Raw genomic sequence first — 12692 nt, forward strand, 5'->3', positions numbered from 1 at the left:
TTTGTTCCACATAAGGAAACATTAGGCAGATGACCAAGACTTTGTTCAAAGAGGTAGGTACTAAGAAGATGCATTTTATAGGTGGAGAGAGTGTCAGAGTTTAACGACTGAATTCTAGAATTTAGGGCCCAGGCATCTGAAAGTATGGCTGTCATTTGTGGAGCAAATCAAAGTTTCTCAAGAGGCCAACATTAGAAGAGCATAGATATTAGGCTGGAATACAGAGATAAGGAGGCATGTGGACATAAAGGAATTTAAAAACAAAAATTTTAAAATTGAATTGTTGCTTAACCAGGATCAATAAGCATAAGGGTGATGGAAGAATGGGACTTGGTGCAAGATGAGACATGGGCAGCAGATATTTGGATGACCTCATTACAGAGGTAGAACAACAGCAGCCAGTCAGAAATGTATTTGAATGCTAAAATCTAGAGGTAACAAAGTTATGGGTGATATGTGCAAATCTTCAAACCAAGGAATGACAATGTATTGTAACATTCACAATATGAAGATTATCATTCTTCGGTTTGCAATGGTGCTAGTGTTGGAAAGCAAAACATGCATTCTGCAGGTGGATTTAATATGAGTAATTGGCAAGTTGTACAGTGCCTCAAGTTACTTGGGAAGGTGGGGCAGGAAAGCAGAACAGGTAATCTCAAGAAGTTAGTCAAAAACTGTAAGAATGTGTGGGCAGATGGCAACTTTGTACCAGCAATAGTTGCTGCATGACATTAACATGAATGCGAATGTAGTTCCTGACTGTTTCAAACCTTTCAGATGCTGAGTCTAGAACATCAGTGGTGTTGCTGGTCTTGAGAATTAGTATCCTCTTCCCCCAAGCTGCATGACTTGCTCCAAGTTATTGTAAAGAAGAGAAAGATTACTCAACTCTGCAATAGTAAGACTTGCCTAGTCGCTGTCTCTGAAATGTGGGGTGTCTATCACTGCTTTGGATGCTCACTCACATTATCTTGCATTTGTTCTAGATTATTAAAACGATTAAGGATGATGTGGAGAAAGCAGCAGAATGGTTTTGAGAAACATACCAGCCATGATCGAATGGTGGAAAAGTTTCGAATGGGCCAAATGACCTAATTCTGCTACTTTATCTTATGGTCTTACTTGTAGAACTAAGTACCAAACAATCTTATTTCAGTGGCTGCAACCCTTGAGGCCGGTGCAGGAATTCCTTGGTCCCAGGCACTCAACAATAAATATTAAATGAGACTAGACCCTTGCCTCCATCTCTCAAATAGATCCAGGAGATGCAGAGATAACAAAGTGTGGAGCTGGAGGAACACAGCAAGCCAGGCAGCATCAGAGGAACAGGAAAGTTGACGTTTCGCGTCGGGACACAGCTCCACACTTTGTTTTCTCTAACTCCAGCATCTGCAGTTCTTGCTATCTCTCGAAGGTGCAGTTGCGTTCAAAAGCTTTCTATATACAAACGGCACAGCACGCGATTTCATTTGGACCAGTACAAAAAAAAAGCCCAATGTCTTTAGGAAGAGGGAAAGGAGGAAAACTATTCGAAGGGTGACATAAAAAAGCACGCCACATACTCAATTGGGTTTGCAAATTCTTATATAGTCAGAAGAAAGGCAGACCCTGACTCATGTATCTACTACAGATGGTTACGTTTTGTCTAAACTCGTTTCATTTGAAATGAGTGATTTAAAAACTGGATATGTTTCCTTGTCGTTATCCGCCGCTTTTATAACAAACCAAAGAGATTTTTTGGTAAAAAGCATCAACGACTTCTGACAGGAACTTCCATTTCTCCTGTGCCTCATAAACGCAATTGGACTAGCTTTTTTGGAATCCTCAATTCTCTGCAGAGATTGATAATGTATTCTTGTACATTAGACGGCACTTGCCGGTCTAAGTTTGGTTTTTATACTGAGCCCTCACGCCAATATACGCATTAATCGCCTTTACGCTGTATTGCCGATATACGCAATGACGCATTATCCAACACCGTGCTGCCTTTTGTGGGCGGAGACGAACCTCAACCAACACCAATCACCATTCTTCCTCCTCCGTCATCATCATCCCCAAACCCCACATATCCCTGAAAATCGTGAATAAACTAGATGATCACCAGCAATCTCAACAATGGCCAGGAGAGCAAGTAAGAACTGGGCAGACGAGGAGATCAAAGGCTTGTTGTCCATTTGGAAAGATAAATCCATTCAGGATCAGCTGGCTGGAGCAGTGAGAAATAAAGATGTGTTCGTGAGGATCTCCAACAACCTTAACGCCTTGGGGGTCAATCGGGACTGGAAGCAATGCCGGGCTAAAGTGAAGAACCTGAAATACGAATACAGGACCATGGTGAACCAGAGGAAATCCGGCAGGAGGTGTAAATCCATGCGCTTCTACAATGAAATTGACGCGGTGCTGGGGTGCCGATCCCTCCAGGCTAAAGGACCACAGGATAGACCAGTCCTCAGTGTGGTCATCAAACAAGAGGAGAGGGAGGAGAAATTGGAAAATGGCCCAGCACAGGCCTCTGCATCCTCCGAAAATGCCACAGGTAACCTCTTAATTCTTTCTACAACAGGAGAATTAAAGAGAAACGAGTTAATTTATAAAGGAAGAAAATCACAATTCCTAAATTTTCTTTACGTCAACGAAATTAATGTCAATTACTTATATTAGTTACATAAAGAATGTCAGAATACTTTAATTTATAAGGTTTTCTGAGGGCTGTCTTCTGTCAAAGCTTTTGACTAATTTTTACAGTACTCTGTAGAGCCATAAGTCTCATTAGTACAGTACAGCTTGAATGCAAGATAGCAAGAAGGCCTATCAACAATACGCTGGAACTTTGATTTTTTTGTTATGATAGGAAAGATTATCATAAATGTTCACAATTTTTGATAACTATTATAGTTCTTATATTTAATATCTCAGATACAGTCACTTGGAGATATAATTGTCCTTTAGCATTCATTGTGCTTATCCCTAAAGTCACTGCCTCTTTTAACATTCAAAGCACAGCTTCTGGAGTCAAAAGAGCTGATTTTAATTCCTGTGTTCCAGTTGAAGAATGGCACTGTTAGGAAGTTGCTTGGTTTTCCATTAATGAATTTTGGTGTTTTTCTGTTTTAAATGGATGGAAAATTGAGAACTGTTGAATTTCTGGCATCAGTGCTCCTGATGGATGCAGCTTGATGTTGTGGACACCTGATGGCAGAATCATTCTGAAAGTTTCCCTTAATATTCAAAGCACCGACTTCAACAGTCATCATAGTCTTTAACATTCATGACAGGTTTCAGAAGTCTTGGGTAGAAAATAATCATCTTGATCTCCTTCCAGCCAAAGAAATGCCTGCCTCCTATTACCCCAGTTACAAATGTGGCTCTTGTCACTCATTTGGAATGATGATCAATTAACTTGAAAGAAAGAACTGCCTTTAAACAGTCTCTAATTATATCACAGTGATATTACAAAGCACTTAACATACAATTATTTTGACATCCAGTGACTGTTGCTGATGACCTATTCAGACATATGTCACTCAATGTATGGCTGCATAGTTTTAGATGAATATAGAATCTATATTCATCTATTGCATATATTTCTATATATGAATACAGAAATTTACAACACTGAAGAAGGCTATTCCAATATAATCATCCAGCCCAATTCCAGTTTCCAGCTTTTGGTTTGTAACCTTATAAGTTACAGTACTTCAAATGCATATCCAGTAGCATTTCTACATCTATCAACCTTTCAGACAATGAATTCTGAATCCCCGGCACCCTTGGGTGTTAACAATTTTCCTTAGAACCCCGAATGAATCTTCTACCTTGTACAGTAAGTCCATGCTTCCTGATTGTGGATCTCTCAAGTAAGGAAACCAAAGCCTTCATTTCTACTTTATCCAGGCCCTTCATAATTGTTTACACTTCAATTAGGTCTCCTCTCAATCTCCTCTGTTTAAGCCCCACCCCATCCTGACTTCGAATTACGTTGCTATTCCTTCATTGTCATTTGATCAAAAACCTGCACTCCCTTTGTAAGAGCACTTTGTGTGTACCCTGCACCATGATGGAATGCAGAAATACAAGCAGATGATTAGGGATGGGCTACAAATGATGGCCTTACCAACAATTTTCATATCCCATTAAAAAAAAATTTAAAACTTGGGAGCATGCACTTGCTGAAACTAATACATGCGCAATTCTGATCATGTCTCGTAATCCAGCTGGCCTCTTTACATGTCCCACATTGAAACACTGAGAGGCATGCAGCAAATAACCATTCAGTCTTGTCAATGCAGTGATCACATCTGACCATGGGCTTCTTGTGTGAGGTGAATCTATGTCTCACTGTGGACACTAAACCTTGGTCATGCCCATTTTGTGGGTTGGCCACATCATTTCATATCACATAATTGTATTTTGGATCTTGCAGGGCTGCAGTTACCTTGCCAAACTGCACGGGTTATTGATTCACTTTCAGCATTATATGTTCATGTTAACACCGTGGCTTCTGACCTCCTCCACCCATGCTTTCCTGGTGAAGCTTACTCATTTCAACCTTTGTTTCCTCTTGCAGGAGAACCACCAAGAGATACTAAACTTTGGATCCACCCATAATCTGACTTCAGCACTTCTGCTGCCACACTTTATTTGTACCTCTTCCAATCTTCTCTGTTTTCTGCCCATATGAAGTTTGTAGATTGGTTGTTAGTTATGGTGCCAGCCTGCCTTTGACTTGCCAGGACATCTGCCTGATGCTTGCCTTCAGCTAGCTCCCAGCCTCCTGGATATTAGTTAGTTGTAGATGGGAAAACAGCCAAGGATCTCCCTTCACCTGTCTATGTGGACACACATCTACAGTTGACCCCAGTATCAGGACTTGACAAAATCCAGCCACATGACTGGGCTATTGCCCTGTCACATGTTACAGTGGGATATTTATTGCTTTCTTGTTAACTTTATAAATTACAGGAATAAGCAGCTGAGTACAGGGCCAAAAAGAACTGGGACTATATTCTCGGCCTGTGTGCCAAACTACTGATCTCGTTCAGGATAGTGAGAATGATACCTCAAAGCCCTCACTATGCCTGATTTCAGGAAGTGAAAGTTAATGAGATGTTCTATTCCAGATTAGTATCCAGTGAGCTTAGTGACAGTGTGCATAGGCGGATGTGGGTTAAGGACAGGTTTGGATTTGAATACTTATTTAGGTTAAATGGCCTACCAATACGCACTGTCTTAAATAAATAGTCGTGCAACTATACCCCAAATAAATTAAACACCTTGGAGTGAGATGTGGGAGAAAACTGTTTAAAGAAAAACTGGTTTGCTCATATGAATCTTCATCAGAACAGTGTAAACCCTCTGCTTTACTACTAATCGCCCTAGATTTCGAATGAGGAGGAAGGCACATCTTGCATTTAAAATTAGCTGAGCACTGACACACTGTAAATTTTAAACTCCTACAGCACACTATGTTCAACCAGCTGTTGCCCTCAGCAGAGATGGGGAAGAAGATAAAGTTCTGCCTGAACCACGGTCTGAAGCAGACAGTGTTACAGGTATGTATATATACAGTTGATGATGGGAAGGCAAGGATTAAATGCTAACATTTACCTAAACTACTCATTGATGCAACTAATAATATTGTGGAGAGAGCATGGCATCCTGTTTTGTGGGTGTGTGGGGTTGTGTGTGGCTGAGGTGAGGTAGGTTGTCTGGACTTGGGTAAATGGGGATTGTCCCTAAAAGGGGTGGATATGTATTCATAGAGTCATACAGATGTACAGCATGGAAGCAGATCCTTTCGGCCAACTCATCCATGCCAATCAAATAATCTAAATCAATCTCTTCCCATTTGCCAGCATTTGGCCCATATCCCTCTTAAATCCTTCCTATTCATATACCCATCAGATGCCTTTGAAATGTTGTCATTGTACCAGCCTCCACTACTTCCTCTGGAATCTCATTCCATACATGCACCACCCTCTGCATGAAAAAGTTGCCCCTCAGGTCCCTTTTAAATCTTTCCCCTCTTACATTAAACCTATGTCTTATAGTTTTGGACTCCCTTCCCCTGGGGAAAAGACCTTGACTATTCACCTTATCCATGTCCCTCATGATTTTACAAACTTCTATAAGGTCATCCCTCAACTTCTGACACTCCAAGGAAAATCGCTTCAATCTATTCAGCCTCCCGCTATCATTCAAACCCTCCAACCCTGGTGAACCCTTTCAAGTTTCACAACATCTTTTCTATAGCAGGGAGACCAGAATTGAACACAGTATTACAAAAGTTGCCTAACCAATGTCCTGTACAGCTGCAACATCACCTCCTAACTCCTATACTCAATGCACTGACCAATAAAGGCAAGTGTACCAACCACCTTTTTTACCACCTTGTCCACCTGGGACTCCACTTTCAAGGAACTATGAACCTGCACCCCAAGGTCTCTTTTTTTTCGCAACACTCCCGAAGGCCTTACCGTTAAGTGTATAAGTCCTGCCCTACCAAAATGCAGCACCTCATATTTATCTAAATTAAACTCCATTTGCCACTCCTCGGCCCATTTGCCCATTTGATCAAAAGGAGGTAGTAGCAGGAGATTTAGAAAATTATAATACAATCAGGCAGTAAACATGTGAAAGAAAAACACTGTCTGACAAATTTATTAGATTTCATTGACAAAATAACAAGCAGGGTGAATACAGGAGAACCAGTACATATAATGTATTTTAACTTCTAAAATGCATTTGAAAAGGTGCCACATAAAGTTACCACACAAGGTAAGTGTTGGAGGTGTTATTAGAGCTTGGATAGAGGATTGGTAATTGGAAATAAGGTCGGGATAAATGGATAATTTTCAGGTTGACAAATTATAACAAGTGGACTGTCACAGGGATCAATGCTAGGACTTCAGGTATAGAATCTTCTTACAAATATACAGGGCATTGGTGAGACCGCTCTTGGAGCACTGTGTGCAGTTTTGATCTCCTTTCTTAAGAAGAGAAATCTTGCATTGAAGATAGTTCAGTGAAGGTTCACTAGATTGACTCTTGGAATGAAGGAGTTGTCTTTAAAATATGTTGGGCTGATACACATTGGAGATTAAAAAGAAAGAGAGGTGATGTTAGTAAAACATATAGAATTCTGAGGGGATTCTATGGAATAGTTGCAGTACTGATGTTTCTTCTCATGGAGAATCCTAGAATTAGGGGACAGTTTAAAAATAAGATGCCCCCCAAACATGACAGATCAGCAGAATTTTGTCTCTCAGCAGAGACAGTGGAGGCTGGATCACTGAATATATTCAAGGCTGAGTTAGACAGATTTTCGATCTGAAAAGGGTCAAGGGTTATGAGAGGATGGGAGGAAAATGGAGTTAAGGCCACAGTCACATCAACTGTGCTATTATTGAATGGTGGAGCAGACTCAAAGAACTGAGTGGTTTTCTCCCTCTTCTGTTTTTTTTGATCTTATTTCCTGCCTGAAGTTCACATTGAGGATTGTTTTGTGTATCAGGAGCAGGTTGGAATTTGCATTTGGATCTAAAGCCTAAGATATATTGTAACTCTGGGTAATTAATGGTTAAGGTCCTTCTACAAGTCCCATGAAACAACTTAAGGATGTATGAGGTTTTGTTGAATTTGTTGGAAATCACAATAGTGTGGATTCCAGTGATAGTGGGTCATTAGATTGTCTTTGAGGTCTGAAGGGAAATGTTTGATGGAGTGCTGTTGTGTTTAAATGAGATTGCTAAAGCTTACGGTTGTCTTTTATTTCTCTTGATTTCTGATGTAGCAGAAACAGAAGGCCCTGTGGAAGAAGAGGTGGTTAGCACAGCCTCGGAGGCCCCTGCTGCAACCAGCAGAAAAAGGACTGAATCAGAACACGGTGTGTATCTGAATGATGATACACTAATCATGTTCAGTATGAGCTGGATAGTTAAATAATTGCTTACAAATTGGAAAAACTGTCAGGAATAATTAGCACAGTCAATACACATACTAAATTGTGACCTAACAATGCTATATGCTTCTTTCAGATATTATTTATGCATTCATTGCACTCATTGACATTCTGTAATTTGGGATTTGCTATTTGTCAGATCCATCCTGCCTGCTTCTGTCTTTGCCTTTCCTTAGACATTCCAGGTTTGGCCTTCTCCTTGAACTTTACCCATAGGCTTCAATTATGACAGCACAATGAGATGGGCACATGGACGTCAAGCTACTTTGTATTGTTAACAGACCTAAAGGATACAATCACCAAGGCAAACCTAAACAAAAATACATTGTGACAATATAACCATCACAAAAGCAATAAAGATCAGAAGAGTCCAAAGCTCCACCTTGGCTGATCTCTGCTGGACTATACGAAGATGCTTAACAGCGGTCCCATTTTCTCTGACAGATTGGTATGAAAAGCCCCATGATATTCTTGAAGAAAAGCAAGGGAGCACTCTTTGATGTCCTGGCAATATTTAGTCCATAATAATGTTACAAAAACAGATTATTGGTAATGATTATAGTATTTTTGGGAGCTTGCTGTGTACGAATTGATTGCTGTATTATTAGAATGACAACTCTTCAAAGGTATTTGATTGGTTGTAAAGCACTTTGAAATGTATTTAATTGTGAAAGTTTAAAATGCAAATCCGTGCTTTTCCTTATCTCAAATATTTTAATTATATCTCACTTAACTGTCCTTTTGAAAACCTCTAGGATGCACAGTGCCAAACAAGAGGATGAAGCTGAAGAAAGGAACCATGTTTCAAAGACACATTGGCACCATTATCAACACCTTCATGGACTATCAGAGGAAAGCAGAAGAGAGGTTTTACAAATGGGAGGAAGAGAGGCGAAGGGAAGAGCGTGAGCATGAGCTGCGGATTATCCAACTATTGCTTGATCATTCCAGATCCTCAATGATTCAGACACCTCAGACACCAGATTACATAAGATCGCTGCACAGCCAGAACACCCATGTGTTCACACCTCCTCCCTCAAACAATTAACATGTAGGATTTTTAAAAAAATATTTAAATTATTTGCTATTGATGGTGCACTGTTGTAACAGCCTATGTTAGTCAGGAGCAATTAAATTGTCATTTCCTAGATTTGCTTCCATTTTGCCAGCTCTTATTCATCCAAGTCTAAACAGGAAGATAAAGTGGAGTGATGGTGAAAGTGTTATATGAAAGAAAATCTCCCCAGTCATTGCACTATGCACCAACCAAAACAAACTAATAGGCTCCAGATTCTATTGACAGCTGATACTGTGTTAACTGAACTCAATATTAGTGATGTTAGAATTGACCTTTCCAAACTTTGTGCAAGCATGTATGTATGTGTGTAGGTGAGTGCATATTTGGTAAAGACAAATCTGGATTTAGCAGTGAAGTCCCCTTCCCATAGTCAAAAGGTTGGTTGTTGTCACTTATTGTCTCAGCTCAATGGGACTGGAAGCTGTTTGCACCTGTGGAATTGCATCCCAGCAAATCAAGAGAGGAAAAAATATTGATTGTAAAAATAACAAACAATGGAAAAGTAGGTTAATAGCATCTGAAAAAGGAAGGTTTGGGATACATTTTGGGATGGGACTTTTCCTCAGAATCTGCTCCTTTGATGAAAAGCCTCACTTTAAAATGTAGACCTGAGTTCTCGGATGCAAATTCACTTTCTACACACTTTCACCATTTAATTTTTAAAAGTTCAAGTTTAGCTGCTGCTTTAGTCAGTGACACTGTGGTTTTAAAATACATTGGAGAATCGGGACAGTTTCTAGAACTGCAAAGGATGATGAGGGGCACATGTTACAGGATTAATTGATGTACTGTGCAAACTACCCAACTTTTTTTTTTGCTTAATGAAGATACTTTCTTACTGGGACATGATGTTCTTCAAATAGAAACAACTCAACATCTCAGCGAGTACTTATACCTTGTGGTGTGTAACTGAGCCATTCAGAAAAGCTGGGAATTGGTGATATTCCAGTTTTCACTTCCTGGTCAATACTGAATACACTTGATTCATCTGTGGTCATTGGGGGTCAATTTGCCTCAGTGTTGGGGTGAAAAGGTCATTCCAATAATAAGCTTATTGCTATCGAGTGACCTCTACTGGAAAATATGTATTGGGTGAGAAGAGGATCAGGCTTAACTTTGGTAGAACCATAGTTGAATCCTTGGCCCATACAAATTAGTCCAGTGATTTGGGTGAAGAACAATACTGGCACCATATAACCATTCTCCAGCAAGAATCAGACAATGGAGGAAAACTAAAACAAGAGAATTGTTTTCAAGAATATTATTTTCTTTAATAGTGACCAAATTAAATAGTTCACTGTATAATAATAGCAAAATTTAAAACTCGTCTGCAAGTACTGATGATGGATAAAAAGCATCATGGGCAGTTATGCTAGGTGAACCTCTCTTGTTTCTTATTTTGGGATTAAGCAGTTAGTTTTACATAGAGACATTCCCAATGTGTTAGGAAGACCATTATGTTTTGAGCAAACAATTTCTGGAGTCTTTTAAAAAAAACACGAAAGTAAAGAACAATGCACTGAAAGCATTATGAAGTAGTAACTGACCTAATAATGCATTACAAGATCTAATCTTGTAATATTGCGTATATCATTTGATGCTGTATCTGTGAGTTCTTTCATCAGAATGCTTTTATCACTCTTTTTTCTGTCAATCAAGTAACGAAAACAGCAAAACCAACAGTCGTATGTTTTATTAAAACATGAATCAAATGTTTGTTCCATGCGAGCTCATGCACATGATTGTTGATAGATTTGTTCATAGCCACTCTCCTTGTTTACTCAGCACTGATTTGTTTAAATATATTTACATTATAATATTACTCTTTGCATTTATTACATTGTCCTATTTAACAATTGTCAATGAAAGGAGAATGATTGAAAAAAACAGTTTTTTAAAAAAAGGGCTTATTCAATTTTTGCAAGTATCAGATGGGGGAGGAATGTTGACCAGAACTCCAATTTTCTTGCCTGTCTGAACAGACTGGCAGGTCCTTGTACTTACATCTCAGACAGCACCTCTAATAATGCAACACTAGAGTGTTGCACAGATTATGCACACTAGATGTAGTGGAGTTGAATTCATAAAGTGCCAGAATCTTTGTTAAGCTTCCTTAATAAACCTATACACAAGCAATTGATCCATTGGGTCCTTAGTAAAATTGCAGGTCCTGGCTCTGTTTTACAATTCACAGCTCTGGAAAGTTGTTTGAGCAGCAATTCAGTCACAGCAAATGTTTTAGTAGAGGAAAATGAAAACATGACATTTCCTTATGGTTAGTTGGTTGGGAGAATGGACTTTGAGCAAATTGTTTAAAAGAAATTGAGATTAATACATGGTTACTTAATCTTCAACTATTCTTGGCTGTCAGATTTATTTAAATCTAGCTAGGATAGTCATAATTAGAGATTCAAAGTGATATTTAACGCAAACTTAGTGACTACTAACACATTGATTTTGGTCGCATTGTCTATCAGTCAGGAAATGTGGCATCTCTGGTGTTTTTCAAAACAGAAAATGACTATTCTTAGCCATAATAGGACAATCTTCACCAAAAACTGACTCTCAAATATTGCTGAATAATATTTATGTGGATGACCTGGAAAAGAAGCATGTTATTGAGAGCATTTTGGAGCCTTCCATGTCCCTTGGGCACTGCAAAGAACAGGATTCCTGGTAGACATAAATAAAAACACTGATTTAGAAAGTAAGTTTATTTATTTTCAAATTAGATTTTGTTTCAATCATTATATTAGTTTATTTACTTATAGAACTATTTGTAAATTTGTTTCTTTTGGCGATACCCTTATATGACAATTAAAAAAGGCCTTTCTATTATAATAAACCTTTATTAACATCCTGTCACAACATCTAAGCTACAGAAAGGGGCTGTAGGCATGGTCTTTATTAGAGGGAAATAAGTGGAGAAAAATTGAGAAGCACCATCCTCATTAAGACTGGCGTGTCCAAGAATTTCTTTCATTCCTAAACCCAGTCATGATGGAAGGTTTAGCAGGGTAAATAGCAACTGAAATAAAAATAGTTTGAAAAAACTGACATCTGTACTCTCTGATCTTGCTTTCCATCATACTGAATAAATTGCATTTAGCAAAGAATTTATGCCCTCCCCTCTCAGTTTTGAGTTCAGCATGTGTTAAACACTTCTTTCTCGCATTTGTGTTCATCTAGACTTGAGGTCCATTTCACCTACCTCCAATATTCTCATTTCACTTGGACCCCTTTTGAACTCTTACCTGCTCTAGATCTTTCAATTGTAAACTGTTGGAATAGCATTGGTCATCTTAATTTCTCTACTCCCCTCACTCACTCTAACCTGTTTCCCTCTGAACTAATTGCACCCTCATTCTGAAGAGTCATAGAGATGTACAGCCCGGAAACAGACCCTGCAGTCCAACTTGTCCATGCCGACCAGATATCCTAAATAAATCTAGTCCCATTTGCCAGCATTTGGCCCATTTTCCTCTAAACCTTTCTTATTCATATACCCATCCAAATGCCTTTTAAATGTTGTAATTGTAGCAGCCTCCACCACTTTCTCTGGCAGCTCATTCCATACACACACCACCCTCTGTGTGAAAAAGTTGCCCCTTAGGTCCCTTTTAAATCTTTCCCCTCTCACCTTAAACCCATGCC

At 39.1% G+C, this 12692-nt stretch overlaps 1 protein-coding gene across 2 annotated transcripts; it reads left to right on the top strand.

Annotated features, from left to right (window-relative positions):
• The first annotated feature begins 2007 nt into the window (after positions 1 to 2007).
• LOC109928235 lies at positions 2008 to 10563 on the top strand. Of its 2 annotated transcripts, none has more exons than XM_048607367.1 (4): positions 2008 to 2536; positions 5460 to 5552; positions 7793 to 7885; positions 8716 to 10563. In XM_048607367.1, exons 1-4 carry the CDS (start codon positions 2116 to 2118, stop codon positions 9006 to 9008), a joined length of 900 nt encoding a protein of 299 aa, XP_048463324.1. In that variant the 5' UTR covers positions 2008 to 2115; the 3' UTR covers positions 9009 to 10563. The 2 variants fall into 2 exon arrangements, with proteins under 2 accessions (XP_048463324.1, XP_048463325.1); XM_048607368.1 differs by having other exon boundaries at positions 7796 to 7885.
• The last annotated feature ends 2129 nt before the right edge of the window (positions 10564 to 12692 follow it).

This window comes from Rhincodon typus, chromosome 17 (assembly GCF_021869965.1).
Source record: "Rhincodon typus isolate 14 chromosome 17, sRhiTyp1.1, whole genome shotgun sequence".
NCBI lineage: Eukaryota > Metazoa > Chordata > Chondrichthyes > Orectolobiformes > Rhincodontidae > Rhincodon > Rhincodon typus.

Excerpts from the sequence above, each read along its gene's own strand:
- LOC109928235 (XM_048607367.1), top strand. The coding sequence starts at position 2,116 with ATGGCCAGGAGAGCAAGTAAGAACTGGGCAGACGAGGAGATCAAAGGC. Across the intron at positions 5,553-7,792 it reads TGAAGCAGACAGTGTTACAG|CAGAAACAGAAGGCCCTGTG; the intron begins GTATGTATATAT and ends TTTCTGATGTAG. Across the intron at positions 7,886-8,715 it reads AAGGACTGAATCAGAACACG|GATGCACAGTGCCAAACAAG; the intron begins GTGTGTATCTGA and ends GAAAACCTCTAG.